The 26,602-nt window shown below is 50.7% G+C and overlaps 1 protein-coding gene across 2 annotated transcripts; it reads left to right on the plus strand.

Moving 5' to 3' along the window:
* The first annotated feature begins 8,931 nt into the window (after positions 1–8,931).
* On the plus strand, positions 8,932–21,857 carry LSM4 (LSM4 homolog, U6 small nuclear RNA and mRNA degradation associated). Of its 2 annotated transcripts, none has more exons than XM_025989627.2 (5): positions 8,932–9,153; positions 13,876–13,917; positions 16,173–16,271; positions 19,261–19,444; positions 21,215–21,857. In XM_025989627.2, exons 1-5 carry the CDS (start codon positions 9,151–9,153, stop codon positions 21,304–21,306), a joined length of 420 nt encoding a protein of 139 aa, XP_025845412.1. In that variant the 5' UTR covers positions 8,932–9,150; the 3' UTR covers positions 21,307–21,857. The 2 variants fall into 2 exon arrangements, with proteins under 2 accessions (XP_025845412.1, XP_025845411.1); XM_025989626.2 differs by having other exon boundaries at positions 9,145–9,476.
* Positions 21,858–26,602: the final 4,745 nt, after the last annotated feature.

Genomic DNA, 26,602 nt, shown 5'->3' on the forward strand with positions numbered 1-26,602 from the left:
AAACCAATAAATCTTTTTTTTAAGATTTTATTTATTTATTCATAGAGACGCAGAGAGAGAGGCAGAGACACAAGCAGAGGGAGAAGCAGGCTCCATGCAGGGAGCCCGACGTGGGACTCGATCCAGGGTCTCCAGGATCATGCCCTGGGCTGCAGGCGGTGCTAAACCGCTGCGCCACCGGGGCTGCCCTAAATCAATAAATCTTAATAAAAAAAAAAAAAAAAAAAAAAGCAAGATGGTGACTTGGAAAGCCAAGTGCAATAAAGTACTGCTGCCACCTGGAAAAGCTTGGCAGTTCCTCAAGAAGTTAAACATAGTTACCAGAGAACCAGCAATTCCACTCCTAGGTATAGACCTGAAATAATTGCAAATAGGTCTTCAAACAAATGCTTGTACGTGAATGTTCATGACAACACCATACAATTGCCAAAAGGTCAGTACGAACAAACGTCCATCAACGGATGAATGGGGAAAGAAAATTGGTCTACCCAGGCAATGGATTATTACCCAGCCATAAAAAGGGAGTTCTGATACATGCATGGATGAACCTTGAAAACATCATGCCTAGTGAAGGAAGCCAGCTACAAAAGGCCACAGAGTGTAGGATTCCACCTATAGGAGATCTCCAGAACAGGGAAGTCCATAGAGATAGAATGGTTGCCAGGGGCTGGGGGAGGGGGCAGGGAGACTGCTCATGGGGGTGGGGTTTGCTTTTGGGTGATGAAAATGTTCCAGAACGACATAAAGGTGATGGTTGCACAACATGGTAAATGTATATAATGCCAATGAATTATACACTTTAAAGTAGTTTAAGTGATAAGTTTTACATTATGTTCATTTTATCATAAAAAAGGAAGGAAGGAAGGAAGGAAGGAAGGAAGGAAGGAAGGAAGGAAGGAAGGAAGGAAGGAAGGAAGGAAGAAAAGAAAAAGAGGGACACCTGGGTGGCTCCGCGGTTGAGTGTCTGCCTTTGGCTCACGGCGTGATCCTGGAGTCCCAGGATCCAGTCCCACATCAGGTTCCCTGCATGGAGCCTCCTTCTCCCTCTGCCTGTGTCTTTGCCTCTCTTTCTGTCTCTCTCATGAATAAATAAATAAAATCTTTAAAAAAAAAAAAAAAAGAAAGAAAGAAAACATTTTGAGCATTCCCAGATACCCCCAAGAATAAGCTCTCTCAGGCTTCTCTGGTACCTGAAGACACATCCCATTCGTGGATGCACAAAATAAGTCAAAATAAAACACAGATGCCCGCAGCCACAGTTCAATGCTCTGGTGGCTTGATGCTGGGATGCTGAGTGCAGTTCTCAGAGAAGGCACTTGGCTTGCTGCAGAACAAACGCTGAAGGTTATCTTTGCTTTTCACCCTTTTTCCTTAGAGCAAAAATCCCTTCAGATTTCTTTCAGTTGGGGAAAACAGGTACTAATGTGTCAGTATTTTGTAAAAGCAAGTGGTATAATGCAAACTTTTGAAAAGGCGAGTATACCTGTGCTCAAAAATAAATACAATACAGAAACTTTTGCTTTCAAGAAATGCCACTAGGGTTTTGATGGTGGTGGTGTTTTTCGGGGGGCACGGGACAAAAGGAGAGAGAGAAGCTTAAGCAGCCTCCCTGCTCAGCGCAGAGCCTGATGCCAAACTCGATCTCACAACCCTGAGATTATGACCTGAGTTGAAATCAACATCAGATGCTTAACTGACTGAGCCACCCAGGTGCCCTAGTGTTTTGTTTTGGTTTGTTTTTTTAAATTGAGGTAAAACATAACATAAAATTTACCACTTTTAAGTTCAGTAGTGTTAAAGGTACATTCACATTGCCGTGCAGCTAATCTTCAGAACTCTTTTCTTTTCTTTTTTATTTTTATTTATTCATGAGAGACCAGAGAGAGAGAGAGAGGCAGAGACACAGGGAAGAGGGAGAAGCAGTCTCCATGCAGGGAGCCTGACATGGGACTCGATCCCGGGTCTCCAGGATCAGGCCCTGGGCTGAAGGCAGCACTAAACCGCTGAGCCACCCGGGCCGCCCCAGAACTCTTTTCATCGTGTATAACTAAAATGCTGTCCCCACTAAACACTAATTCCCCATTTCTTCTCCCCCAGCCCTGGCCCCCACCATTCTACTTCTTTTCTCTATGAATATAACTGCTTTAGGGACCTCATATGAGTAGAATCATACTGTCTTTGTCTTTTTTTTTTTTTTTTAAGATTTATTTATTCATGAGACACAGAGAGAGGCAGAGACACAGGCAGAGGGAGAAGCAAGCTCCCTGCAGGGAGCCAGTCTTTGTCTTTTTGTGACAGGCTTATTTCAGTTGTTAGCATGGTGTCCTCAAGGTTTATCCACATTGTGGTATATGTCAAAATCTCCTTCCTGTTAAAGGATGATAATAAACCACTGTATGAATACACCACATTTTGTTTATTCATTCATCCGCTCTGGACACTTGGTTGCTTCTACCTTTTGGCCATTATGAATAGAGCTGCTGTGAATATGGGTGTACAGGTATCTCTTTGGGTCTCTGCTTTTTTTTTTTTTTTAAGATTTTATTTATTTACTCATGAGAGGCAGAGAGAGAGAGAGAGAGAGAAGCAGAGACACAGGCAGAGAGAGAAGCAGGCTCCATGCAGGGAGCCTGATGTGGAACTCAATCCTGGGACTCTAGGATCATCCCCTGGGCCGAAGGCAGGCGCTCAACTGCTGAGCCACGCAGGAGTCCCATAACTTATTTTGAAATAGCTTAAGACTAATATAAAGTTGCAAAAATAGTATTTCCATGGACCCTGAACTCAGTTTCCCCCAGTGAAATGATTTATCTTACTAAACTATTGTCAAACCAGAAATTGACACTGGTACAATGTCATGGACTCAGGAACCACACCTAATGTCCCAGGGATGTTGGGGTGGGGGGGAAGTTTCATTTATAAAAAGTTGTTTCTTTGGAAATGTTTATGCAAGGAGTGCCTGGTGGCTCAGTTGTTTAAATGGCTGCCTTTGGCTCAGGTGGTGATCCCAAGGTCCTGGGATTGAGCCGCATGTCAGGCTCCCGAAGCAAGGAGCCTGCTTCTCTGTCTCCCTCTGCATATTCGCCCACTCATGCTCTCTCTGTCTCTCTCTCTCTCCCTCACTCATAAATGAAATCTTTTAAAAAAAAATAAATAAAATGAAAAAAATAAAAAATAAATAAAATGTTTATGCAATTTTCTTAGAGAGACTATGAAGGACAGCAAGTGTGGTGGTAAGAGCCAGTTGACCTGAACTCAAATGCATGCCCTCAAATGAGTTACTTTCCCATTCCAAAACTCATTGCTCACCTGTAAAATGGGGATAACAAAGTGCTGGGGCCTCAGAGAGTACTGGGAAGGAAGGTAGAGTCTAAAATAATAGTATTAGCATGGGTAGCAATGTGGTCATACAGAATAAAGAGGATCTTTTTTTTTTTTAAATAGATGGGATATGTGTGTTTTCTTGCTGTTCATAACCTTAATAGTCTTTTTTTCCTCCTTTAACTAGGCTCCATGCTGGGTATGGAGGTTGGAACTCATGCCCCTGAGATCAAGACCTGAGCTGAGATCAAGAGTTGGATGCTCAGGATGCCTGGGTGACTCAGCGTTTGAGTGTCTGCCTTTGACTCAGGACATGATCCCGGGATCCGGGATCAAGTCCCACATCAGGCTCCTTGCAGGGAGCCTGCTTCTCTCTCTGCCTATGTCTCCCTCTTTCTGTGTGCGTCTCTCATGAATAAATAAATAAAAATCTTAAAAAAAAAAAGGGGGGGGTGGAGTTCAGATGCTTAACAGCTGAGCCACCCAGGCACCCATGACCTTAGTAGCCTTGAGGAACCCTGGCCAAATTCCTGCAAGATGTCCCCAACCTGCATCTGTTTGATGTTCTTGTTGTGATTAGAATGGGGCTGTGGGTGTTTGGGGAAGACCACAGAGGTGAGATGCTCTTTCTATCTTGTCATATCAGGGGTTCCGACATCCCCACAATTTATCACAGTGGCGTAATCTGGGTCACTTGGTGCAGGTGGTGTGTGAGTTTCCTGTGGCTGCTGTAACAAATTACCACAGACTTGGTCGCTTAAAACAATGCAAATTTATTCTCTCAGAATTCAGGAGGGCAGATGTACAAAATAAAGGTGTCATCAGGGCCACATTCCCTCAGGAGGCTCCAAGGAAGGATACTTTCTTTGTATCTTCCAGGTTCTGGAAGAACGGAAGTTGTGGGCTCCTTGGCTTATGGTTGCATGGCTCCAACCTCTTGTCTCTGTTTTCTCTAGGTCTCAAATCTCCCTCTGCCTTTCTCTTAGAAAGACATCAGTTACTGGGTTTTGGTTCCAGCCTAAAACCAGACAATCTCTCCAAGGGTCCTTAACTTAATTAAATCTGAATAGACTCTTTTTCCAAATAGAGTCACGTTCACAGGTTCTGGAGTTAGGACTTGGATATGTCCTTGGGGCCTGCCATTCAGGTCACTGTGTGTGGTAACTGTCACATGTCTCTACTGTCAAGTCACTATTTCCCCATTTCTCTACTCTATTCTTTGAAAGTGAGTCACTGGGCCCAGCCCACCCCTGGTGCTGGCGGTGAGGTTACATATAATTTTTAATGAATGGAAAATATTCTGTAGAGTGGGTGAACCATAACTTACTCAACCAGTCCACTGTTGTTCTTTCTGTTCTTTTACAATTGGCAACATTGCTGCAAGGCCTTGGCATAGAGTGTTTCCCTTCATTTGCAAGACCTCAGTATAAAATTTCAGAAATGGCTTACTGAGTTGAAGGGCATGACACTTTTATGGACTTTGAGACATAACTGGCAGATAAAGCCAATGTTTTCCCCACTGAAAAGGAAACATATATGTCTACCCGTTTCACCACAACCTTGACAGCATTGGGTCTTACAATCCTCCTCTCCTTTTCTTTGTGGAGGGAAGAGTGTTTTTGGTACTTTGATATGTATATTGACCTGCACTCTTGAGGTTTCTGCTGTCAGAAATACAATTTAAAGTGGATTTTTAAAATAGCATTAAATAAATAGCATTATTAAAAATAGCATTATTGGTTCAAGGGATAAGGAAAGATGTGGATTAATGAAACATTAGGTATGGTGGGATCTAGGATTAAACAGGGCCAAGATTCTGAAGAGACAGCAGGGTCTGTACCTGACTCACATTACCCCAGCTCTGTGGTTTCAGAACCTTCCCAGGGAAGGCCCTCTGGTGGAGCCTGGGTGGTGTGTCCATGATGAGATGGAGGAAGGATCTGGGCTGACAGCTGCAAACTGGTCCACACAAACGGTCATTTTTTTTGCTTCTACAAGTCAGTTGAGAAAGTTTAAGTGTGCAAGCAAGCAATGACAATGTGGCACAAACCAGGGAGCGATGAAAATCAGTGCAAGCTACTAAAGTTCAAAGTATAAGAGAGGGAATGATCAGATTTGGGGGGCAGTCGTTGAAGTGTTCTCAGAGTAGCAATGCATTAGTTCATGTTATGCCAACTGCCAGGGACAGAGTGCAAACTGCAAGAGAATTAAGCAATAAAGGACAATTTTTTGAGCTCATGTAAGTGGAAAGTTACGCCTTATGGCTTCAGGTATAGCTGAATCCAGGAGCTCACCGCATGCCTCCTTTTCCACATAGTAGCTCTTGTGTGTATGCTGGATCACCCTGCAGAAAGTTTCATCCAGAAAATCAGTCCTAGGCTTTCACTATCTCACTTTTAATAAACCCCATGGAAAGCACTCTCTTGTGGCCTCAGTATCCCTCCCAAGGGAGTCCTAATTAATTAGCCTTGGTTGATCACATGCTCCTCCTTTAACCAATGCCTAAGGCCAGGAGGAGGATGGAAAACTCAGATTGGCCACCCTAATGTTGAGAGGTCTGACAAAAACTGCAGTGATTGTAATCTGCCACACGGGGTCACCCAAGCAGAGTTTTCAAGGATGAATAGGAGTTTGCTAGTTGGGCAAAAGGAGAAAGACCGCACACAGAAGTGGAGAAAAGTCAGAAAGGAGTGTACCCGCACGTGATTTTCTTCCTACTTCCACCATCATGTGGATGCTGAGACAGTTCACTGTATCCCAGTTTCTGTTATTTATTAATTAATCAGCCTTTGGGGACCCCTGGGTGGCTCAGCGGTTTGGCACCTGCCTTCAGCCCCAGGGTGTGATCCTGGGATTCGGGGATTGAGTACCTCGTTGGGCTTCTTGCGTGGAGCCTGCTTCTCCCTCTGCCTGTGTCTCTGCTCTCTCTCTCTCTGTGTCTCTCATGAATAAATAAATAAAATCTTTTTTAAAAAATTATTTAATTAATCAGCCTTTACCATTGGCCAACAAAGCTTCTCTGGTAATTCCAATCCTTCTAACGGAGTTGGCATGTCATTATTTAGCCACCTACCTGAGTCCTACACACATCTCAGACCTCACCAACACCCCTAAGAGCCAATGATAGATGGAACTTGAATAAATACTCCAGCTGCCCTGACCCTAGGTGGGACAACTACAAGAAACCAGCTTTTATGCTTGTTTCCATGAGGTCTCCAGCTGGACTGATCCCCAGTTGTCCACTTTGCTGCCTACTCATCGGTGTCCCCTGCAGGGATCGTTCCTTCCTTTCTCAAGTCTCCACTTCCAATGAGGGCTTCCTGAGGTCACCCTCTGAATATATTTGTGCGGTTGAGTCTTCATCTCAAGGTTGGTTTCCAGGGGCAAGAGGACCCTAAACTAAGACATGAAGGGCAACTGTTGGTTCAGGGCGACCAGGTGCTTGGCATTTTATGTGGGTTCCACATTTGATTAATCCACACAGTAAACCTGGTTGGTAGAGATGATTATTCATGTTTTTTAAAAAAGGAGGAGAGGGGGACGCGTGGGTGGCTCAGACGTTGGGCATCTACCTTCGGCTCAGGGTGTGATCCCAGGATCTAGGATTAGGTCCCTCGTCAGGCTTCTTGAGTTGAGCCTGCTTCTCCCTCTGCCTGTGTCTCTGCCTCTGTGTGTGTCTCTCATGAATAAATAAATAAAATCTTAAAAATAAAAAAATAAAAATAAAAAAGGAGGAAAGGCAGAAACATGCCTGAGCCAATCAGCTCATTTGTAGCAGAGCTGGGCACACAGATGCCCCTCTCTTCACCAGGTCCTGGAGGGGAAATTTTAATGCCTAAAACCTATCTAGTGGGAGGTGGCTGGGCCTGTGGGTTCCCATCTTCTTCCATCCAGGTCTCTGAAGCCTGATGCAGGGAAATCTTTTATTGAGAAGGTGAGCATCAAGGCCTCCCCAAGCCAGCTCCAGGAAGCACAGGGTCTTTTCAGCTGGAAGAACTTGGCCCTGGTCTTGGTAAGAAAGGCTCTCAAGCCAATGTTGACACTCAGGAGACCTAAAGAAGGGTAGTCACTGGAGGAGGGCACCTATTGCTCATTTACAGGCTTGAAGGTCAAAGAATGGGTAAAGGTCAAGGCAGAGGAAGGAACCTTTGATGGTCACCCAATTGGTAATTACTTGATGTAGTGGATTGAGTAGTGCCCCTAAAAAGATATGTTCTATTATAACGCAGGTAAATTCTAATTCCCGTTCCTACAAATAGGACCTTTTTGGAAATAAAGTCTTTACAAATGTGATTAAGGATCTCAAGATGATATTATCCTGGATTTAGGGTGGGCCTAATAAGAGAAAGGAGTGTCCTTATAAGAAAAAGAGAGGAGATTCCTGGGTGGCTCAGTGGTTTAGCGCCTGCCTTTAGCTCAGGGGGTGATCCTGTAGTCCCAGGAGGGGAGTCCCACATCGGGCTCCCTGCGGGGAGCCTGCTTCTCCCTGTGCCTGTGTCTCTGCCTCTCTCTCTCTCTCTGTGTCTCTCATGAATAAATAAATAAAATCTTTAAAAAAGAAAAAGAGAGAAGACGAGATAATGAGACTCACAAAGAAAGCCATGTGAAGACAGTGGCAGAAATCAATATTTCTGGGTGCCAAGAACTATGAGGATTGCTGACAAACACCAAAAGCTGGAAAAGATGAATGGGACAAATAGCCACTAAGAATCTCCAGAAGGAATCAACCCTACTGATACCTTGATTTCAGACGTATGAATAAAGCTCTTTTTTTTTTTTTAAGATCTTGTTTATTTGAGATAGCAAGCAAGAGAGAGATAGCACAAGCAGTGGGGAGGGGAGGAGGAGAAGGAAAACCACAGAGGCTCTCCACTGAGCAGAGCCCCACACAGGGCTCGGTCCCAGGACCCTGGGATCATGACTTGAGCAGAAGTCAGATGCTTAACAGACTGAGCCACCCAGGTGCCCCAAATTCTGCTGTTTTAAGCCACCCAGTCTATGGTAATTTGTATGGTAGCCCAAGGAAACTAACACATTTGCCTATTTTTTTTCCTTGCCACCTGTTTTCTCAACGGGCTCCTAAGTCCCAGGAGGGCCAGTTTCGTCTGGTTTGTTCACTCTGTTTCCAGGAACAGACACCTAGCAGGTGCTCAATAAATATTTATCACACGCCTGGGTACCAAGTGCTCCGTTTGTGCTAGACGCTGTTCTAGGTGCTTTTACCTGGCTTAACTCCTTTCATCCTTACTACAACCGAGGGTAGACACTATCACGAGGCCAATTTTCAGAGGGGCAAACTGAGGCTCAGAGGGGCACAGTCAGGATTCCAACCTAACCAAAGGACGTACCTTGGATAAGGATCAACTACAATAACGAAAATCAAAAGTGTAGGAGCCCTAAGGGAGACATTAGGCACAACCCAATAACCACGGAGCCTCGATTTCTTCCTTTGCAAATTGCGGCAATAACCGGCTTTGCCCACAGCGTGGAGCCCAGAGCTGAGAGAGTTTCACCTGCGCATGCGCCTTTACCCATAGGCCTCCTGCGCTGGCGCACGCGGTTCCGCCCCCGTTTTCAGCACTCACGTCGACACTTTACGGCCTCTCATTTGGCCGGCGAGAACACAGCCAACCTCGCCCGTCGTTGTCTAGCCGACCCCTCCCTACTCCGCGTGGATTGGCTGCTCGTCCCTCGAGCCCCACGCTGATTGGTTCGTGTCGCTGCCACTTCATTTCAGCCTAGTGGCGCGCGGCAGGGCGGCTACGGGCGGCGCGTGAGTGGCGGCGGCGGCGGCGGAAGTGGTCTGCGAGCCCGCTCCCCGCCGACACCATGGTGAGGGCAGGGCGCCGGCGAGGTCTCTTCGGGAGGCGGGGAACGCGGCGGCCGAGGGCCCTCGGGGCGGGCGCTGCAGGCAGGGGCGACGCGGAGCTAGCGTGCTGTCAGGGCCTCGGTTCTGCCGCCTCGGCCCGTGACGGGCACACTGAGGCCGGAGAGGGCAGGGAGGTCTCCCAGAGCATCCAGCCTGTCAGTCTCGGGAGGAATTAGACTTGGACGAACGTGTAATCCTAGGTCAGCCTCGCTGCAGTCTTCCCATTTTGCAGATGGGGATACCGGGGCCTGAGAGACCCGCTAAAGGGCCCGGTGAATGCTGCAGAGTGAGTTCGGGCAGGGGAGTGGCTCCGAGTGCATCCGACCCAATCTAGCTTCATATATTGGAAAGTGGGAGCGACCCGAGGGGGCCCGATCTGAGTTCTCAAACTAAACCAGTTTGAGAATGTCACGATTTGCAAGGCTCTTAGAATGTTAGCACGATCTTCTACGCCTCTCGTTTTAAGGCTGAAAAAATAGACCCAGAGAGGGGGCTTTGTCTTCTCCCTGGATCACATAGGGTGTCGTTTCCGGAGAAGGGGAAGCATTTTGAGCCAGGAGTGGACTGACTGCACCTTCCCATTTCACTGAAGAGAAATTGAGGTCCTGGTGAGAAGCCTCTTCTGGATCATGCTGGTATCAGATCCTGAAAGTTCTGGATTTAGGTCAGAGTGTCTCCTGCCTTCAGTGTACAGACAGGGAGGTGCGTCTGGCTGGCTCAGTCACAGAGCCTGCCACTCTTGATGTCGTGGTAGTGAGTTCAAGCCACACGTTGCTCGTGGAGTAAAGCTTACTTTTTTTTTTTTTTTTTTTTTTTATGTATAGACAGGGAAACAAGACCACACATTCAGAGCAGGTCTAGGAGAGTACCTGGCCCATCAGCACCAGAGTCCCTCAGGGTCCCTGCATGTTTCTCAGCTGAGGGTTGCACTAAGTACTGCTCACTGGTGCAGGAAATGAGAGAAGGGAGTGTAGTGTGTTCCTCTCTGCTGGAGGGCAGAGGTGGCCTGAGAGGAGGGGTGGAACTGGAAAATTCCTTCTTCCTTAAGCTCCCTGGATCTTTGGATTTTATCCCCCAGTATGTTCCTAGAGCCTAGAACAGTGCTTGTGCAAAGAACATACTTTTTTTCAGCCTGAAGAATGTCCAGGAAGGGACAAGGCATGACACACTCCCAGTTCCCCGTGGGTTATAGTGGGGCCGGAAGCAGGGATCTGAGGGTATAGGGGGGCAAGGTGGAGTCCGTCACAGCTTCCTGAATTGGGAGCCTCAGGAAGCCATCGGGTCTAATCTTAGATTGGTCTAGACCTGAGAACCAGATTCCAGACATTCTGAAAAAAGCCAGGGGAAAGGATGCTTTTTCCAGAAGCTTTTGACTTTCCCAACTCCAGGTGGTCCTGTCTTCCCCGGAATGGTGTCCTGGCTTGTCCCATCTCCCTTGGCACCTTCAAAATTTTCTTCCCCACCAAGTTTTTTAAAGTTCTCGGGGATCTTCCCCTTCCTCTTGCCTCTGTCTCCAGCAGTTTGGGGATGAGAATCTCAAAAATGGCAAGATGTGGACACTGCTCCCAGCCTTTGCAGCCTTAGAGGGCTGTCCCTCCCAATGCCGCCTCTCCTTTTCTTATCTGTGGGGTGGGGCAGGCATCCCAACCACACCATGTGCCTCCCCGGATGGTGTGTGCATTTTCTTGTGTATTTGTTCAGCAAATATTTACTGAGTCCCTCTCGAGTGCCTGGCCCTGAGCTCGGTGTTGGACAAAGTCCACACCCTCTGAATTTTCCAGTCTAGCCAGAGAGACATAATAAACAAGATAATTAGAGACTGGCTGTGTCCTAGAATGGAAGCAGCAGGGGGTGGCCCAGGTGGAAATCTTGATCCCCAGATGAGGTTATTATGAGGGCCTGGCTAAGCTAGGTGAGAGGTGATATGTGAGCAGCCACCAGCCTGAGGAAGGACTGCTGAGGCCAAGGGAACTGCAGGAACAAAGGTCAGAAAGCAGGACTGGGTGTGGCTTGCTGGAAACAGAATGGGCCACTTTGGCTGGAGCTGGCTTGGCCTTGTGACTCCTTTGGGGAGTGGATGTGCAGGGGAGTGTTGGGAGCAGGTGTGGATCACTTCTGTGTCTTAGATGTCCTCTCTGCTGCTTTCTGAATAGGGCACTGCCCGTGACAGGGAAGCTGGGATTCTCCAGGGCTGTGCTGCCAGTTGCTGGGACAAAAGAGAGGCCAGCAGGGGCATAGAAGCTGCACATGCCATAAAAGGACTCCTGTGGGTTTCCTGGTGACAGGCTTCAGCTTACTTTTTGTGGGCTTCCCCAGGATCTTGCTGTGGTGTCCCTGGGAAGGTCCCTCCCTGCTCTGGCTGCTAGTCCTTCATCTAGGGGGACCTTGGCTATACCTCTCTGTCTCTCAGTGCTGAGTCTGTCTTTATTCTTGCCTTCCAAGCCCAACCTTGCTCTGTCCCCTCTTAGGTGATCTGGGAGGAAGACCCAAGCGTGTCATTGCCATCCTGGTCCACATTCCCATCTTTGACACAAGAAAACAGGCTTGCTCGAGAAAGCCTGAGACTTCACCATAGTAAACAGCGGCCAAGGCTCATGGCCCCCGTGTGTTAGATCCTCCTGCTTTTCCGCGGCTCTCTGTACCCGGGTACCATTGCACAGATGAACTCCAAATGAGAGGGCAGGAGCTGCAGGTTGGCTAGGTCAAGCCCTGGCCTGCTGGTCTGTCCTCCTTTGAGCAGCCACGCCTTCTCCACGTGGCCCTTTCTTCCTTTTTATCTTGCCCTTCCAGGAAGCCAGTGCAGGAAGTGGGCTTGGGCCTGGCTTCCTGCCGGCACTGGACCACTCCTAGGCGGCTGTTCTCTGGAAAGGCTGTGGGATGTGGGAATTCCCCTCCAGCCTCTCCATGGGAGCCATCCTGTGGGGGTTGAGGGCCACTTCTAGCCTCCAGTCCCCACCACCTAGAGAAGCAGCTGCCCTGCACTAGGTAGGAGTGTGAGGGCAGGCCGAGACTCCCCTGCAGCGAGCTTCTGGGGTTTGGGCTAAGAATCCCAAGGAAGCCAGGACAAGGAGCAGTGAAGCTACCGTCCTGCCTGAGGCAATGTCTCATCTGTAGGACCCTCACTCAGACCAGAACCTTCATTCGGCTTTGCTGGATGGGTAGCCACTCAAGCGCTACCACTGGAATGGCCTTCCTGGAGACTGGCCCCAGTGTATGGGTCATGATTTGTGTTCCCAAAATGAAATGATTTTTTAGTATCTTGAATGCTGACTTTACAGTGGGTGAGTTTTAAAAAAAAATCGCATCTTGTATATGCCATCACTTGTAGTAATGACAGATTTTTTTTTTTTCTGGAACGTTTCTTCCCCTTACCTGATGAATTTCTCTGAAACCTCAGCTCAGAGGTAGCCACCTAGATCAAGGTTGACTCCCCACTGCCTGGCAAGATCACTCTTAGCCCAGGCGGGGCTGCCCCTTGAGGCGTGGGCTCAGCATGAATTGACTTGTGGCAGGTGGGATCAAGCCAGGCTCTATCTCTTACTAGCTCTATAGTGCCAGGCAAATTCCTCAGTGTCTAAGACTCAGTATCCCCATCTGTAAAGTGGGTGTGACAATAACTGTATACAAGAATGAAAATGAAAGAGCTGCATATATTTTCTTAAAGATTTTATTTATTTATTTATTTATTTATTTATTTATTTATTTATTTATTTATTTGAGGAGGGGAAAGAGGAGAGGGAGAACAGACTTCCTGCTGAGATTGCAGGGCTCAGTCCTAGGACACTAGGATTATGACCTGAGCTAAAGGCAGATACTTAACTGAGCCACCCAAGCACCCTTCATGTTTTTTTTTTTTTAAGATTTTATATATTTATTCATGAGATACACAGAGAGAAGGAGAGAGAGGCAGAGACATAGGCAGAAGGAGAAGCAGGCTCCATGTAGGGAGCCTGATGTGGGACTCGATCCCGGGTCTCCAGGATCACGCCCTGGGCCGAAAGCAGGTGCTAAACCACTGAGCCACCCAGGAATCCTTTTTTTTTTTTTTTTTTAAAGATTTTATTTATTTGTATGAAAGAAGGGGTGCCTGTGCATGAGTAGGGGGGAGGGGCAAAGGGAGAGGAACCAGCGGAACCAGCAGATTCTCCACTGCCGAGCATGGGGCTCTATCCCAGGACTCCGAGATCACCATCAGAGCTGAACTCAGATACTTAACTGACTGAGCCACCCAGGCACCCCAAAAGATCTACATGTATTAATGTGGGTGCATCTCAGAGACATTAGTTGAGCAAAAAAGGCAAGCAGCAGAAGGACCTGTGTGCTGTGGCACTAATGATAAGCATGGAAGGCCATAGCCTTTCCTGTCAAGGGTGTGAATATATGCAACATGAGTTAGAAGGAAATGCCCAGAAGGGTCAGCATCAAGACCAGATGACTGCTGCCTCTCAGATTGGATGTGGGGGAGTGTTCAAGGCTTTATTTACTAACCTGGGAAGAAGGAAGGTATGTGTCCTGGGCTGGGCAGTTAAGAGCATGCACTTTCTGTGGGGGTGAGGGACAGGTGCTCCTGCACCCCCAGCGCTGTGATGAGCTGGGAGATTCGTGAGATTGGAATCCCAGTCCTACCAGAGCCAGGGCTCCTTGGCACTGATCTGACAAATTAGATGCCTTTGTTTGTCTTACAGCTTCCTTTGTCGCTGCTGAAGACGGCTCAGAATCATCCCATGGTGAGTACCTGCCTGTTGGGGGGCAGTGAGTTTCGGTGGGGACCAGTCTCAGAACAGGGATGGGGACACTGGGCAAAGGGTGAGGTGCCTCCAGCTGAACCTGCTTCCTGTCTGCTCAAGAGACAGCAGCCCGTGCTCTTCCCCCACCTACGTGTGTCGGGACCTGTTCTTAGTTTTGCTGCTTATAAAAGTAATACATGCTTATTAAAAAATGTCAAACACTAGAGCTAAGTAGAAACTAGAAGCTCCTCTTCCATTAACCTTGCCAGCAAATTAACCATATCCTTAATATGTGCACATTCAGACTTTTTCTTTTTAAAGTAAGTTCCATGCCCAACATAGGGCTTGAACTCAACAAAGCCAAGATCAGGAGGTGCATGCTCCACTGACTGAGCCAGCCAAGCACCTTGCACATCCAGGCTTAACATCTGTGTAGAGAGATCCCTGGGTGGCGCAGCGGTTTGGCGCCTGCCTTTGGCCCAGGGCGCGATCCTGGAGACCCGGGATTGAATCCCACATCAGGCTCCCGGTGCATGGAGCCTGCTTCTCCCTCCGCCTGTGTCTCTGCCTCTCTCTCTCTCTCTCTCTCTCTCTCTCTGTGACTATCATAAATAAATAAAAAATTAAAAAAAAAATTTAAACATCTGTGTAGAAACATGAATGTTATTTTTTTTTAAGATTTTATTTATTTATTCATGCGAAACACACAGAGAGAGATAGAGAGAGGGAGAGAGAGGCAGAGACACAGGCTGAGAGAGAAGCAGGCTCCATGCCGGGAGCCTGATGTGGGACTCTGTCCAGGGTCTCCAGGATCAGGCCCTGGGCTGAAGGCAGTGCTAAACTGCTGAGCCACCCGGGCTGCCCTGATTTTTTTTTTTTAAACAGATGGGATCACATAACATCTTATTCCCTAAACGACTTTTGCCCTTAATGATACAGTGTCAATACGTTCTGTTTGCTTTCTGTTTTTTTTCTTTCTTTCTGTTTTTTATTCAGATATAATTCACAGACCATACAGTTTTACCTTTTTTTTTTCTTTTTAAGTTTTTATTTAATCTTTTATTTAAGTGATCTCTACACCCAACATGGGGCTCAAATTCATGACTCTGAGATCAAGAGTCACATGCTCTTCTGACTGAGCCAGCAGGCACCCTTACCATTCAGCCTTTTAACGAGTACAACTCAGGGGTATTCAGTACATTTGCAGTGTTGTAAACCACCACCTCGATGTAGTTCCAGAACAATTCCATTACTCCAGAAGGAAACCCCATTGCCATTAGCAGTCCCCATCCCTTTTCCCTAGCTCCTGGTAACCACTAATCTACTTTTTGACTATGGATTTGCCTGTTCTAAACATTTCCTATAAATGGGATCATATGCTGTGTGGCCTTTTGTGTCTGGCTTCTTTCACTCTGCATGATGTTTTCTGAGATTCAGCCACATTGTAGCATGTGTCAGGGTTTAATTTCTGATGGCCCTGACCATGTGACATACCTGATGGCCCTGTCCACTGTATGGACATACCACATTTTGCTTATCCATTTGTCCGCTAATGATGGACATTTGAGTTGTTTCTGCTTTTTATCTATTTATGGATATTTTGGTTGCAAAAAGCATTTGTGCACTCATTTTTGCATGGATATTTGCCTTTATTTCTCTCAGACAGATAACTGAGTTAAAAAAGACCTGAGTCTTTTTTAAATCTCAGTATATCTTCAAAATGATATGCTACTTGTGTATTTTCCCAGAACAAATTTAAATAGACAACAATTATTGGATTGAAAAAGTATTTCCAGACCATCAAAGCTCACACATGTGCTGTCAAAGAACACCTGCCTCTGGGGCACCTGCTTGGACCAACTAAAATGTGCCTTCATGGCTGTTCTGAATCAGTGGCCACTGTTACCCTAACTTCGCTCTTTCTTTTTTTTTTTTTTTTTTTTTGTGCCCCCCCCCCCAACTTCGCTCTTTCCTTTGAAAATTTGTAGAGGATTTTTTGTGGGGTTTTTTTGCTTTTTGTTTGCACAAAAAAATGATTTCATGATAGAGGCCCAGCAAAATGTAGAGGATGCAGAGCATGTCACCTGTAAGATGGGCCACTGGGGGCAGTGGAGGGGAGAACAGTATTAGGCACCATGTGCTATGGCCACTGGGTCCCACGTCTGAATGAGGCCAGGCAATAGTCACCCACCTCTTAGGGGTAGGGCTGCCCTTCCCTTGGAGCTCATGGCTTACTTGGGGCCATTTCTCTCCAGTTGGTGGAACTCAAAAATGGGGAGACATACAATGGGCACCTGGTGAGCTGTGATAACTGGATGAACATTAACCTTCGAGAGGTGATCTGCACATCCAGGGTGAGTGCCCTGTGCCCAGGGTCCCTCTGGCACACCTGGTCACGCAGGGCCAGGCTGGTGGGGGGAGGGGCATGGACACCAGTGCCCACATGGATCTGGGGCTTACCTCAGCATCCTCAGTGGAGTGAAGGCCCCTCGCTGCCCTTGTGGGAGGAGTGAGGAGGGGCATACCTCAGCCAGGTCATCCTTCCAGGGTGAGGCTTATGGAAGAGGTGGGGCTTATGAAGGGCAGGGCTGAGGGACTCTGAGCTGGGTGGAGGGGGCAGAAGGGCAGGCCTCTGAGTCTCCCTGGACTTTGTACCTGTACTTTGCACCTATGGAGAAGCTGCCCTATCCCCTCATCCTTGATACCAGTCCTAAACAAGAAGGACTTAGGCTGGGGGGCCCTTCTGGCTACTAATCCATAGTGTACGAGCAGGGGTGGCCTCCAAGGCAGGCCTGACCTTTCTTGTCAGCTTCTGCTGTCTTTAGTCCTGGCTTGTGGATATCATCTGCCCAGCAGGCCAGGGTGGTGTGGCCATGGGATATCCAGGCCACCAGGGGGCGAGGGTGGCCCTGTGGCCCAGGGGCCCAGGGGCCCAGGAGACTGTTTGTTTCCCAAGGCCTGAAATCAGGAAGTGCAGGGCCAAGAGCACCACTGGGTGGGCCAGGGCTGGGGGAACAATCCTCTAGGGTCACAGGCCTTCCCAGTCCTCAGGATGAGTACAGAGCAATGAGAATGATGACAGTGGTGAAGGCAGGGCTCCCTCCTGCTAATTTGTGCTGGGTCTGCTAGGGCTTTCCTTGTGCCTTGATTCTAGTCTCCATCCCCCTGTCGGCGACAGCCCCCTATTTTATTGGGGAGGAAGGTGCAGGGAGGCCCAGCCGAGATGGGGCTGTCTTAAGCCGGGGGCAAGTGCCTCTGAGGCTTGCCATACCAGAGTACAGCAGAGAACTAGGCAGCCCATCTCACCTCTAGTCCATCCTCCTGGATGGTTCACACCCCAACAGCCAAACTGGTAAGCATGACCATCTCCCCTCATCTATGGCTCTGTGCTCTGCTTCTTGTGATGGTACATTGTGGGAGGTCTTCCACTAGAAACTTCCTCCTGGTTTTCATGCCACACTTCTGGCGGCAGATGTCCAGACAATTTCAGCATGGCTGTAGCACACACTGCCACAGTGCATAGCCAAGAACATGGCCAGTAGGTCTGTGTCCACCTCTGGGACCTGGAAGCCACCACCTGTTCTCAGAGCAAGGTCAGTAGACTTCCGTAGCCAGCAGAGATTGGACATGTCACTCCTCCTGGGGTGGTCCCCTTCTATGACCTGCTGGTTGGAAGGAGAGGCTGGTATGAGGTTCAGTGTCACTTGGGCTGTCCAGCATACTCATCTGTAAAAAAAGCGGTAGCAGCACCTTCCTTGGGCAGCAGGCAACATGGGCAGGATGCAGACATCCCAGGAGCTGAGAAAGCACTGGAAAGCTAGGGTAGTTTTAGCTCAGACTGCTCAGCTCTTGCCATGGAACGCAGAGTAAGCTCTGGTCCTGCAGGGAGTGTGCTGGGCCCAGCCTGTCCTTGGCTAGGGGAGAGCCAAGTTCTGAGCAGCCAGCCCCAGCCCTGAGCTTCCATGGAATTGTTCTGTTAATGTCAGGCTGTATCTTTGCATCCCTACAGATTTGGCCCCTTGCCTGTCCTTCCTGGGAAAGGAGTGCCCCAAGGCCTCATGGGGTTCCTGTGTGGGTTGGGGGCTTGTGCATATCCCTAGGAAGAGCTGACCCTTGAACTTTATCGTGTTGAGTGTCTCCGCTGGGCCAGACCAGCCTGACCCAGGCACTGCTGACGTGAGGCTGGGAAGCCAGGCCTGTTGGGGGTCAGAGTTAGCCAGACACAGGAAAGTGGGAACAGCATGTGCAAAGTGCTGGGGGCAAGAAGCTCACTGTGTGTGTTCCAGAAATTTCCATCTGGAAGGCGAGTCATCGAGAGCTGAGAGAGGGCAGCCAGGGTGGGGCTGGATCTCAGGCCCTTGGGAGCCACACTGAGGAGTTTGGACCTTGTCCTTGGGCCAAGGGGGCCCTGATTGGGTTCTAAGCAGGGAAGTGTCTTGGTCTGATTTCTAGGGATGTGGGGAAAGGAGAGGGCTGCCAAGACTTCTGGCTCAGGGCACCAGGGGTGGGGCTAGAGAACTAATCTGAAGGAAGAGGCCCCGGGCTCCTGCCCAAGGGCAGCAGGAGGGGGTGTGGAGGAAGGCCTTGTGCTGATCACAGGGTACATGAGGGTGGGGGTTGGGGGGAGGCAGTTGACGTCCTAGGACCTGCAGGGTTGGCAGTGCTCTGGAATCTGTGACTTTGCAAGCCTCCTAATCTCTCCAGCCTTAATTAGCTCCCCTAAAAACTAGCATCATTGGTTGCTGCCTCTGGCCAGCCCCAGGCTTTGCCTCCCCACCCACCTCCCCGCCCTGGTCACAGAGTCTCTATCCTACTTACCTATGTCCCACACCCAGCCCAGAGCCTGTCAGAAGATAAGTGGATGAATGAATGAGTCAGGGCACATAGAAAGGGTTCCAGAAGGTAGGTTCTGAAAGGCTAGAGGCAGGAGGGTGGAGGAGCTGGGCTGCAGCTGGGCTGTGGCAGTGCCTGGTGTGTAGGTCCCCGGCCTTCTTTGGAGGGAGGTAACAAACCTCCCTTGGGCTGCAGGTAACAAACCCCATCCCACACTGGAGGATAGGCTGAGGATGAGGAAGCTATCTTTTGTGACTCCCTGACCTTTCCTGTGTAAAAGGATATCAAGAGTCTGGAAAGAGTCCACTGGAAGGCAGCTCTCCCACCCCCATGTGAAGTCCAGGACTGAGAATTTTGCAGGGGTGATGCAGGTGCAGACTGTGGCCCAAATGGGAATGGGGCCTGAGGGGACAGATGTGCCTTAGCCATCAGCACCCACCTTGCACGGATACCCCCCCTCCTCCCCACCAAAACCCACTGAGATCTGAGACTCATCCTTTTCTCACCCAGGACGGGGACAAGTTTTGGCGGATGCCCGAGTGCTACATCCGTGGCAGCACCATCAAGTACCTGCGTATCCCTGATGAGATCATCGACATGGTCAAGGAGGAGGTGGTGGCCAAGGGCCGTGGCCGCGGTGGCCTGCAGCAGCAGAAGCAGCAAAAGGGCCGAGGCATGGGGGGTGCTGGGCGAGGTAGGCCTTTCTCTCCCCTCATCCATCCCCTCCCACCAGCAGGCTAGGCCAGAGTCTGCCCAGGCCTTGCCACCGAAGGGTGACTGCAGCACATGGCAGCCATCCTGTCCCAGTGTTGACATTCTTGGGTGGTGCTGTCATGGTGCCACAGGCCTGGCTCTGAGCCCCCTACATAGAGCTGGGGTTATGACTCATGGGGCTCCTCTGGTGTGGCTGATGCTGCTATTTGCTGCCTGCCCTGGCCCCACAGCCCCCACCCAGGAAGCCTGGTATAGTTCTGGTGAACAGTGCTGATTCTCCCACCTACCTGGGCCCTTCCATCCAGCAGTGGTCCCCGGTGCTCCTGAACTCTGGGTCCAGCCCAGCAGACCAATGTAGTGCCCACCTGGGGCTTGCCTTCATCTGATGGCTGCCTATGTCTCCTGGCAGGAGCTCTGGGCATGGTGTGGCACCTCCCTGTCTCATTTCCCCTCTGCAAAGAGAGTCTGGTAATTCCTGCCTCACCAGGCTGCTGGTGAGGATCCTGGCTTAGGGCCTGGCACAAGCCCCTTCCCTGCTGTCACTCCTTTTCACAAGGTTGAGTTCATCCCTCTTTGATAGACTCCCCTCACCCAACTCCCCCACCACCACCACTGAGATGATAAATCTGGCATAAACTTCAGTTTGTTGTGCAGTCAGCTGGGGCCTGAGCCTAGAGGCCATCTGCAGACCCTCCCTCCCCCCCCCCACACCCCCTTCTTCTTGGAGGGCCCTGGCTTTGTCTCTTCCATCTGTAGGGGCCTTCCATATGCCAGGCCCAGGCTCCCCAGTGGGGGCTCATAGGCAGGGCCAGGAAGGATACAAGACCCAGCCCTGAGATGAGGCTCCCATGACAGGCAGGGATGACCCAGAGGGAGGAGGTCAGGAGGACACTCCAGGTGGGGAGGTTGCCAAGGCCTAGCAGGGCCTTTTCCATACCTGAGGGCCAGGCTCTTCGTGCCAGGGGCCACCACTGTTGAGTGAACTGCCTAGAGGAGCAGAGAGGAAGGGAGGGGTGATTGCTTGGGTCACTCTGAAGAGAGAGACCATGGGGCCCTCGGCAGCAGGTGGAAATCTCACCCTGTGTGGTAAATGGCCTTGCCCCATGGGAGGTGAGGTTAGGGTGGGTCTCCATCCCTACAGGGCCCGCTGCATGTTTGTGGTAGAAGGGGGACCATGTGTACCATTCTGTGTCCCCATCTGCCCTGGTCCGCCGGGACCTCCCTGAGTGGGGGTGTGTTCCATTCCTGACTACTCAGCCTCCTACACAGTTCCTACCTTGGACTCCACGTGAAAAATCTTAAAAGCAGAGCCCCATCACTGGCTAGCAGAGATTAGAGGGCAGGGGGCTCCCCTGTCCCCACCCCTAGGCAGGACACACAGAATCTCCTAATTGTTTCTCTCCCTGGCTAGTGGATGTGGACAGTGCTGGAGAAAGGGGGAAGCTTGGGTCCTCAGCTGGGGGCCTGTGCCCTGCCCCCCTGGGCTAAGTCCTACCCCTTTTCTGGCTCTTGTTCCCCTCCTCCTGGAAACCATCTGGCTTTGTCCTTCTGATGACTGCCCCCTATGCTGGCCCCAGGCTTTCTCCCAGGAAGCCTACCCCAAGCCCCAGTGTTGACTTAGAGCTGACTTAGCCACCCTGGCATCCCTCTTGTCGCTTATCAACATTGAGAACTCTCTGGAACACCATCCCACGTTCTCAGCTGGGCTTCCAAACCCACTTTTGCTATAGCCCCCTCCTCTGTCTCACAGGTGTGTTTGGTGGCCGGGGCCGAGGTGGGATCCCAGGCACAGGCAGAGGTCAGCCGGAAAAGAAGCCAGGCAGACAGGCGGGCAAACAGTGAGCCGCCTCTCTGTCCCCCAGAGACTGAGCCACTACTAAGCATCTGCTGCCACTCCCTGAGGCTGTGTTTCTACTCTCCAGTTCACAAGTGTGTTCAGAACAAAAAGAAGAGGCAGGTGATCCTTTTTACATAAAGTCACCCACCCCCCCCTTTTTTTAAAGCCAGCAGTTCTACAGTTGGGTATGTTATTCAGTGTTTTTGGTTTTGTGAAGCTGCAGCCAACTTGATTCCTGGAAGATTCTGTGTTTAATGTGTCTTTAAAGCCCTCGCTCTTGTTTTAAGGGCGGGCACTTTCCAAACAGGCTTGTTTTGCATTTTGAGTTGGATCCTCGTGTGGTGAACAGACCGGAGGTTTTTATTTTAAGCTGTTTGCACTGAGATTGACAGCCTTGGGAGTTTCCTGAAACATGGACCTCAGGATTGCCTTTTGAAAACAAATCTGTATGAACATATACCACAGAAGCTGTTCCTGGGACATTGCTGGGCCCCGCCCCCTTTGCCTCTGCCCTCCCTGTTTGTGTTACAAAAATAAAAACAAATACAACTACAAACTGCAATTCATAATTCCTTTTGAGCCACTGGGCACATCTAGAGTGTGGTATCCTCAGGAAATCACAGCCCTGTAAGAGAAGTTTCCTTTCGAGGGTTGCTTCCTGTCTCGCCAAGGGGAAGTATTTCAACAGGACACTGGTTCCGTGTCCCTTGATGTCATTTTAACAAAGATGAGGCTGGGGTTCTAGGTGGCTCAATCGGTTAAGTGTGTGCTTCTGGCTCAGGTTGTGATCTTGGGATTGGTAGGGAGTCTGCTCCCTCTGCCTTTCTTCCTCTACTTGTGATCTCTCTCTCTCTCTCTCTCTAATAAATAAAATCTTAAAGAAAGAAAGATGAGGCTGTTATCTGGGCAGTGGGAATGGCCCTCCTGCACCATGTTTCCCTGTAATCCCTGCCCCTTTGTAAAGAATTGATGGGGGAGGGAGGCAGAGTGGGGAAGTCCCAGGCAAGAGCCAGTGTGATCACCCATGCAGGCCATCCTTGGGACCAATGTCCTGACCCCATCCCTGCTTTGTAAGGACGATTCACACCAGAGTTCAGTGAGAAGTTGTGACAAGCGCCTGCCTCAAGGAATGTGCTCAGAAGCTTTTCATGAGGCTCTTCCTCCTCTCCCAAGTTGGGGCACCACCTGTCCACACCATGGTGATTTGCCTGGGACATTGAGCCAGCACTTTGGCAAAATGTTTCTGTAACCTTGTCTGTCCATGGACTGACTTTCCTTTTTTATTATAAGTGAGGGGAGCTGCAGGACAGCCTGGTGCTGGGAGGCAAGATGGGGCGCCAGCTGGTTTCCGTGGGAGCCGGTTCTAATTGTAACTGTGTTTAGACCTGTTCTGAGGGGTGATCAGAATAAAAGGTGTTGCCAGAGACCTCCACTTATTAGAGCTGCCAGATGCTAGCCAAGCAGTCTTGCAGTTCCGAGAATGTGCTCTTCCCCTGCCCCCGCCCCATCACTGCATTTCCCCCAGGTACTGCTTGTGGTACCTGTTGCAGCCTGAATACCTAGTGTCAAAGCAGCACTCTGGCACAGGTTGGGGACAGGGCATGGAGTCTCAGTGGGACCTGGGGGCATCTGACAAGCCCCAGGCCGGAAGAAATGCCCTCCCTCTGAGACGTGGGCTGCCAAGGGGAGGTAGGGGGGCTGGGGGGTTGGAGGCGAGACTTGAGGCAGGAGCAAGAAGGGAGGGACTGGCGGGAAAGGATTTACCTGCGTCCCCAGCTCCCCTCCCCCATGGCCCTGGGGGCCCTGGGCTGGCGAGGCTTTGATAAAAGCCGGGGTCAGGTGTCCAGCAAGGCTGCGAAAGGCCAGTCCTTTGGTGGCCCCGCCCCTTCCTGCTTCTGGAGCTTTGGTTTTTCCTCTCTAACTTAGCTCTGCTGTAGAATGCTTTCGTTCTACCGCCGGTTCTATCGCCCCTTCGCAGTTCAGGGTCTTGGGCCCCCGCGCGCCCCCACCCCCAACCCCGGCCCACCATGGCCCCGCTGAGCTTGCGTGAGCCTGCGTGAGCCTCCGTGCGTAATCGCGGCTTCCCGCGTGTGTAGCCAGACACGCCAGCCGACCCTGACCTTTCCAGCCAGGCAGCCGGAGCTGGTGGCCCAGGCCCCTCCTCGGCTGCCGGTGACGTGAGCCAGCCCGGGCCCTTAGATGCGGTGGGCTTCCGGAAGGTTCTGTCCTTATGATCTGGCTGTCGGGACAGCCCCGTTTTTTAGTCTCCTTCCTGGTTGGTTTTGAGAAATGAACCTCAGCCCCCTCAATAAGAAAAGAAACCAAAAGTGCTGTAGTTCCTAAACACTGAGCCTCGATCTTTCCGCCCTTCTGATGGCTGTCCACTGGGGTGGGAGCCCTCATCAGCTGACTGGTGCGTGACTCTGGCCATGCAGAACTTCTTAAACGTAGGTGGTTCCCAGGAACCAGGGACCTCCTACCCCTGGAGTTTGCTCCAGCTCCCACCCGAGCAGAGGTGTGACAGCCTGGGACCCAGGCTCTGCAGGGCCGGTCTTTATGGCCCTAGCCCCCTCTTGTCTGACCAGAGGCCAAGAGCCCCTTTTGGGGACCTGGATGCAGCCAGCAACCAGGAGCAGCAGCCCCACTTGGCGGTAGTGGGAGGGCATCTGTCTTGCTTTCCTGCGTCATCCCTTCCTGCACACATCTCCCCCGATTCCTCCTCTGTTGGACCTCACCTGCTGCTCCAAAAGCAGCTCTGCCAGGAAGCCCCGCCACTGAATCCATGTGGCATGATGGCAGGTGTCCTTCCCACCCACCCATCTGGACCCTGGGGCCCAGCCTGTCCCGGTATCAGCAGTGTGTGTATCTCCAGCAGCTCAGTGCATGTCCTGGTGTCCTCCGCTGTCTCTCTGAGGATGAAGGTATAGGAGATGCTTGATGTCTACTTAGAGGACCTCTGTGGGAGAAGCCACTCGCCTCAGTGAACAGGGGGCTGGTTTGGAGGTGGAGGAACTGGGGCCACAGCCCTGTCCCAGGAGACTGGGTGCAGAGACTCAGCATGAATTAGGCAGAGTCCTGGCCCAGTGACCCTTATCATCCACAGAGTGAGCTAGCTACAAACAAGCCGAATGCATCAGGTGGGGAGAAAGAAGAGAGCAGGAGTGGGAGAAAGAGGTGGTCAGGGCAGGCCAGAAGGTGACATTCAAGAAAAGAGCTTAAGGAAGGCAAGGGAGCCAGCCATCTAGAAGAGCATTTCAGATAAGGGAACAGCCAGTATGAGTCCCAAGGCCCTACACAGAGTGGTGACGGGAACAAAGTGAGGGGATAGGAAACAAGGCAGATGCGGCCCTGAGCAAGATGGGAAGCTCAGAAGGTTCTGGGACAGACTGAGACAAGGGTGGAAGCTGGAAGATCATGAGGAGGTGAGGCTGGGGGCTCAGCCAGGGTAGAGGTCACAGGGGTGGTGAGAGAAGAGGCAGGGGTGCCATGAGGGCCCAGGCAGATGGACTCATCTTTGTGCAGGAAGCCCAAGATGCTGGGATGAGAGTTTTCCAGAATGGAAGGGACGGCCTCGCTGAGAGGGTCATGTTCAGACCAACTCCTAAAGGTCAATAAGCCACTGTCCATGGGAAGGGAGCAGGGAACAGTTGGAGGGAACTGCAAGCAAAAAGCCCCTGAGCTTCTGTGGCCCTGCTCCGGATGGGCAGAGATGAGGTCAGGAGTCATCAGACCCAGCATGATCCTAACAGCCTACCGTGGCCCAAGCCTACACTCAGGCACAGAGAGAGTGAGCCATCTGCCCCAGGTCACACAGCTCCAGAGCCCCCTCAGAGCTGCTGCCTGTTTTGTCCTGTCCTTGAACTTGGAGGATCTATTTACCTTCTCTTAGTTCACCTGTGTCTGGTGTAGAACCAGGAGATAAGGGACACCTGGGTGGCAGGGGGCAGCAGGTGAGGTCAGCACCTGCTTTAAAATGTATTCCCCTGACTGTAGCCTCAACTGAGGGACAGGGTTCGAGACACACAAAGTGCCTGGCAAGTTTTACCCCAATGTGCCTCAGTTTCCTTGCTGGTCAGAGGGAGAATAGTGGCCTCTACTTCACAAGCATTTTTGGGAAGATTACATGGGGGAGGAGGAGGCTTGATGTACAGCAGGTGCTCAATGTGTACTTTTTTTTTTAAGATTTTATTTATGTATTTATTCATGAGAGACACACAGAGAGAGAGGCTCAGAGGCACAGGCAGAGTTGGAGAAGCAGGCTCCATACAGGGAGCCTGACGCAGGACTTGATCCCGGGACTCCAGGACCAGGCCCTGGGCTGAAGGCAGGTGCTAAACCGCTGAGCCACCTGGGCTGCCCACTCCATGTGTACTTTACACACCGGGGGGGGGCTGCTTCATTCTTCACTGACCACCTGTAGAGTGTGTGAAACCTCCCCTGGGAATCTCTCCATCTCTGTAAGCCTTGGGCCCAGCCTGAGCTGCTCACCGTCTGGGAGGACCCGGCTGATGGTGCCACTTGGCCTGCACCATGGTCAGTGGCCAGGCCACTGTCCTCCATGCCCCAGAGGCCAGTACTGATGCCTGGCCCTGGCTGGTGAGCGGTCACCTTGAAGGCCCCCAGTCCTGCCCTCAGAGCCCCCTCCCAGTCTGGGTCCAGCCACCCAGTGGTGACTCACCCTTGCCCGCCCCGCCTCCACTGGAACCAGGCACTGAAATAGTCACCCTGCTCACCCTCGGGAGTGGCCGTGGAAATATTTAAGGGCTGCATTCAGTGCCTAAAAATACTTAGTGCGTCCTCCTGCGTCTTCCCCTCCCTCATTCCCTTCTCTGTTCCTTTGAAAACTGTCCCTGTAAGCACCCCCGGGGCCTGTCCCTCCACACTGTGTCCCTCTAGCATGTTGAGCGTCCCTGGCAAGCAAGGCTGGAGGGGTGTCCCCAAATGCCCAAGTGCGTGTGGATGACTGGTGAGGTGGCCTCCCTCTTTCCCTCCCTCCCTGTCACCATGGAGAGACTCAGACACGGTTTCCCCAGAACCTTCTGGAAAGGCTGTCTATTCCAAAACCCCAAGAAGACTCAGTTCCTGGAAAGGGAGACTGGGGCATAGTGATGCTGTCCAGGGAGATCTTCATTACTCAGCAATTTTCCTTAAAAATTAAAAAAAAATTCCTCTAGCTGTTTGTGTTCATGAGGTGGCTGGAAACAGAACAGGGCCCCCAGCTGGATGGAAATCTTTTGTGTCTCCCGGCCCACTTGCTGCAGAACCCCACTAGCTTGTGGATCCTTTTCCTTCCCCCAGAGG

Source organism: Vulpes vulpes, chromosome 9 (genome assembly GCF_048418805.1).
Source record: "Vulpes vulpes isolate BD-2025 chromosome 9, VulVul3, whole genome shotgun sequence".
In the NCBI taxonomy this organism is placed as follows: Eukaryota; Metazoa; Chordata; class Mammalia; order Carnivora; family Canidae; genus Vulpes; species Vulpes vulpes.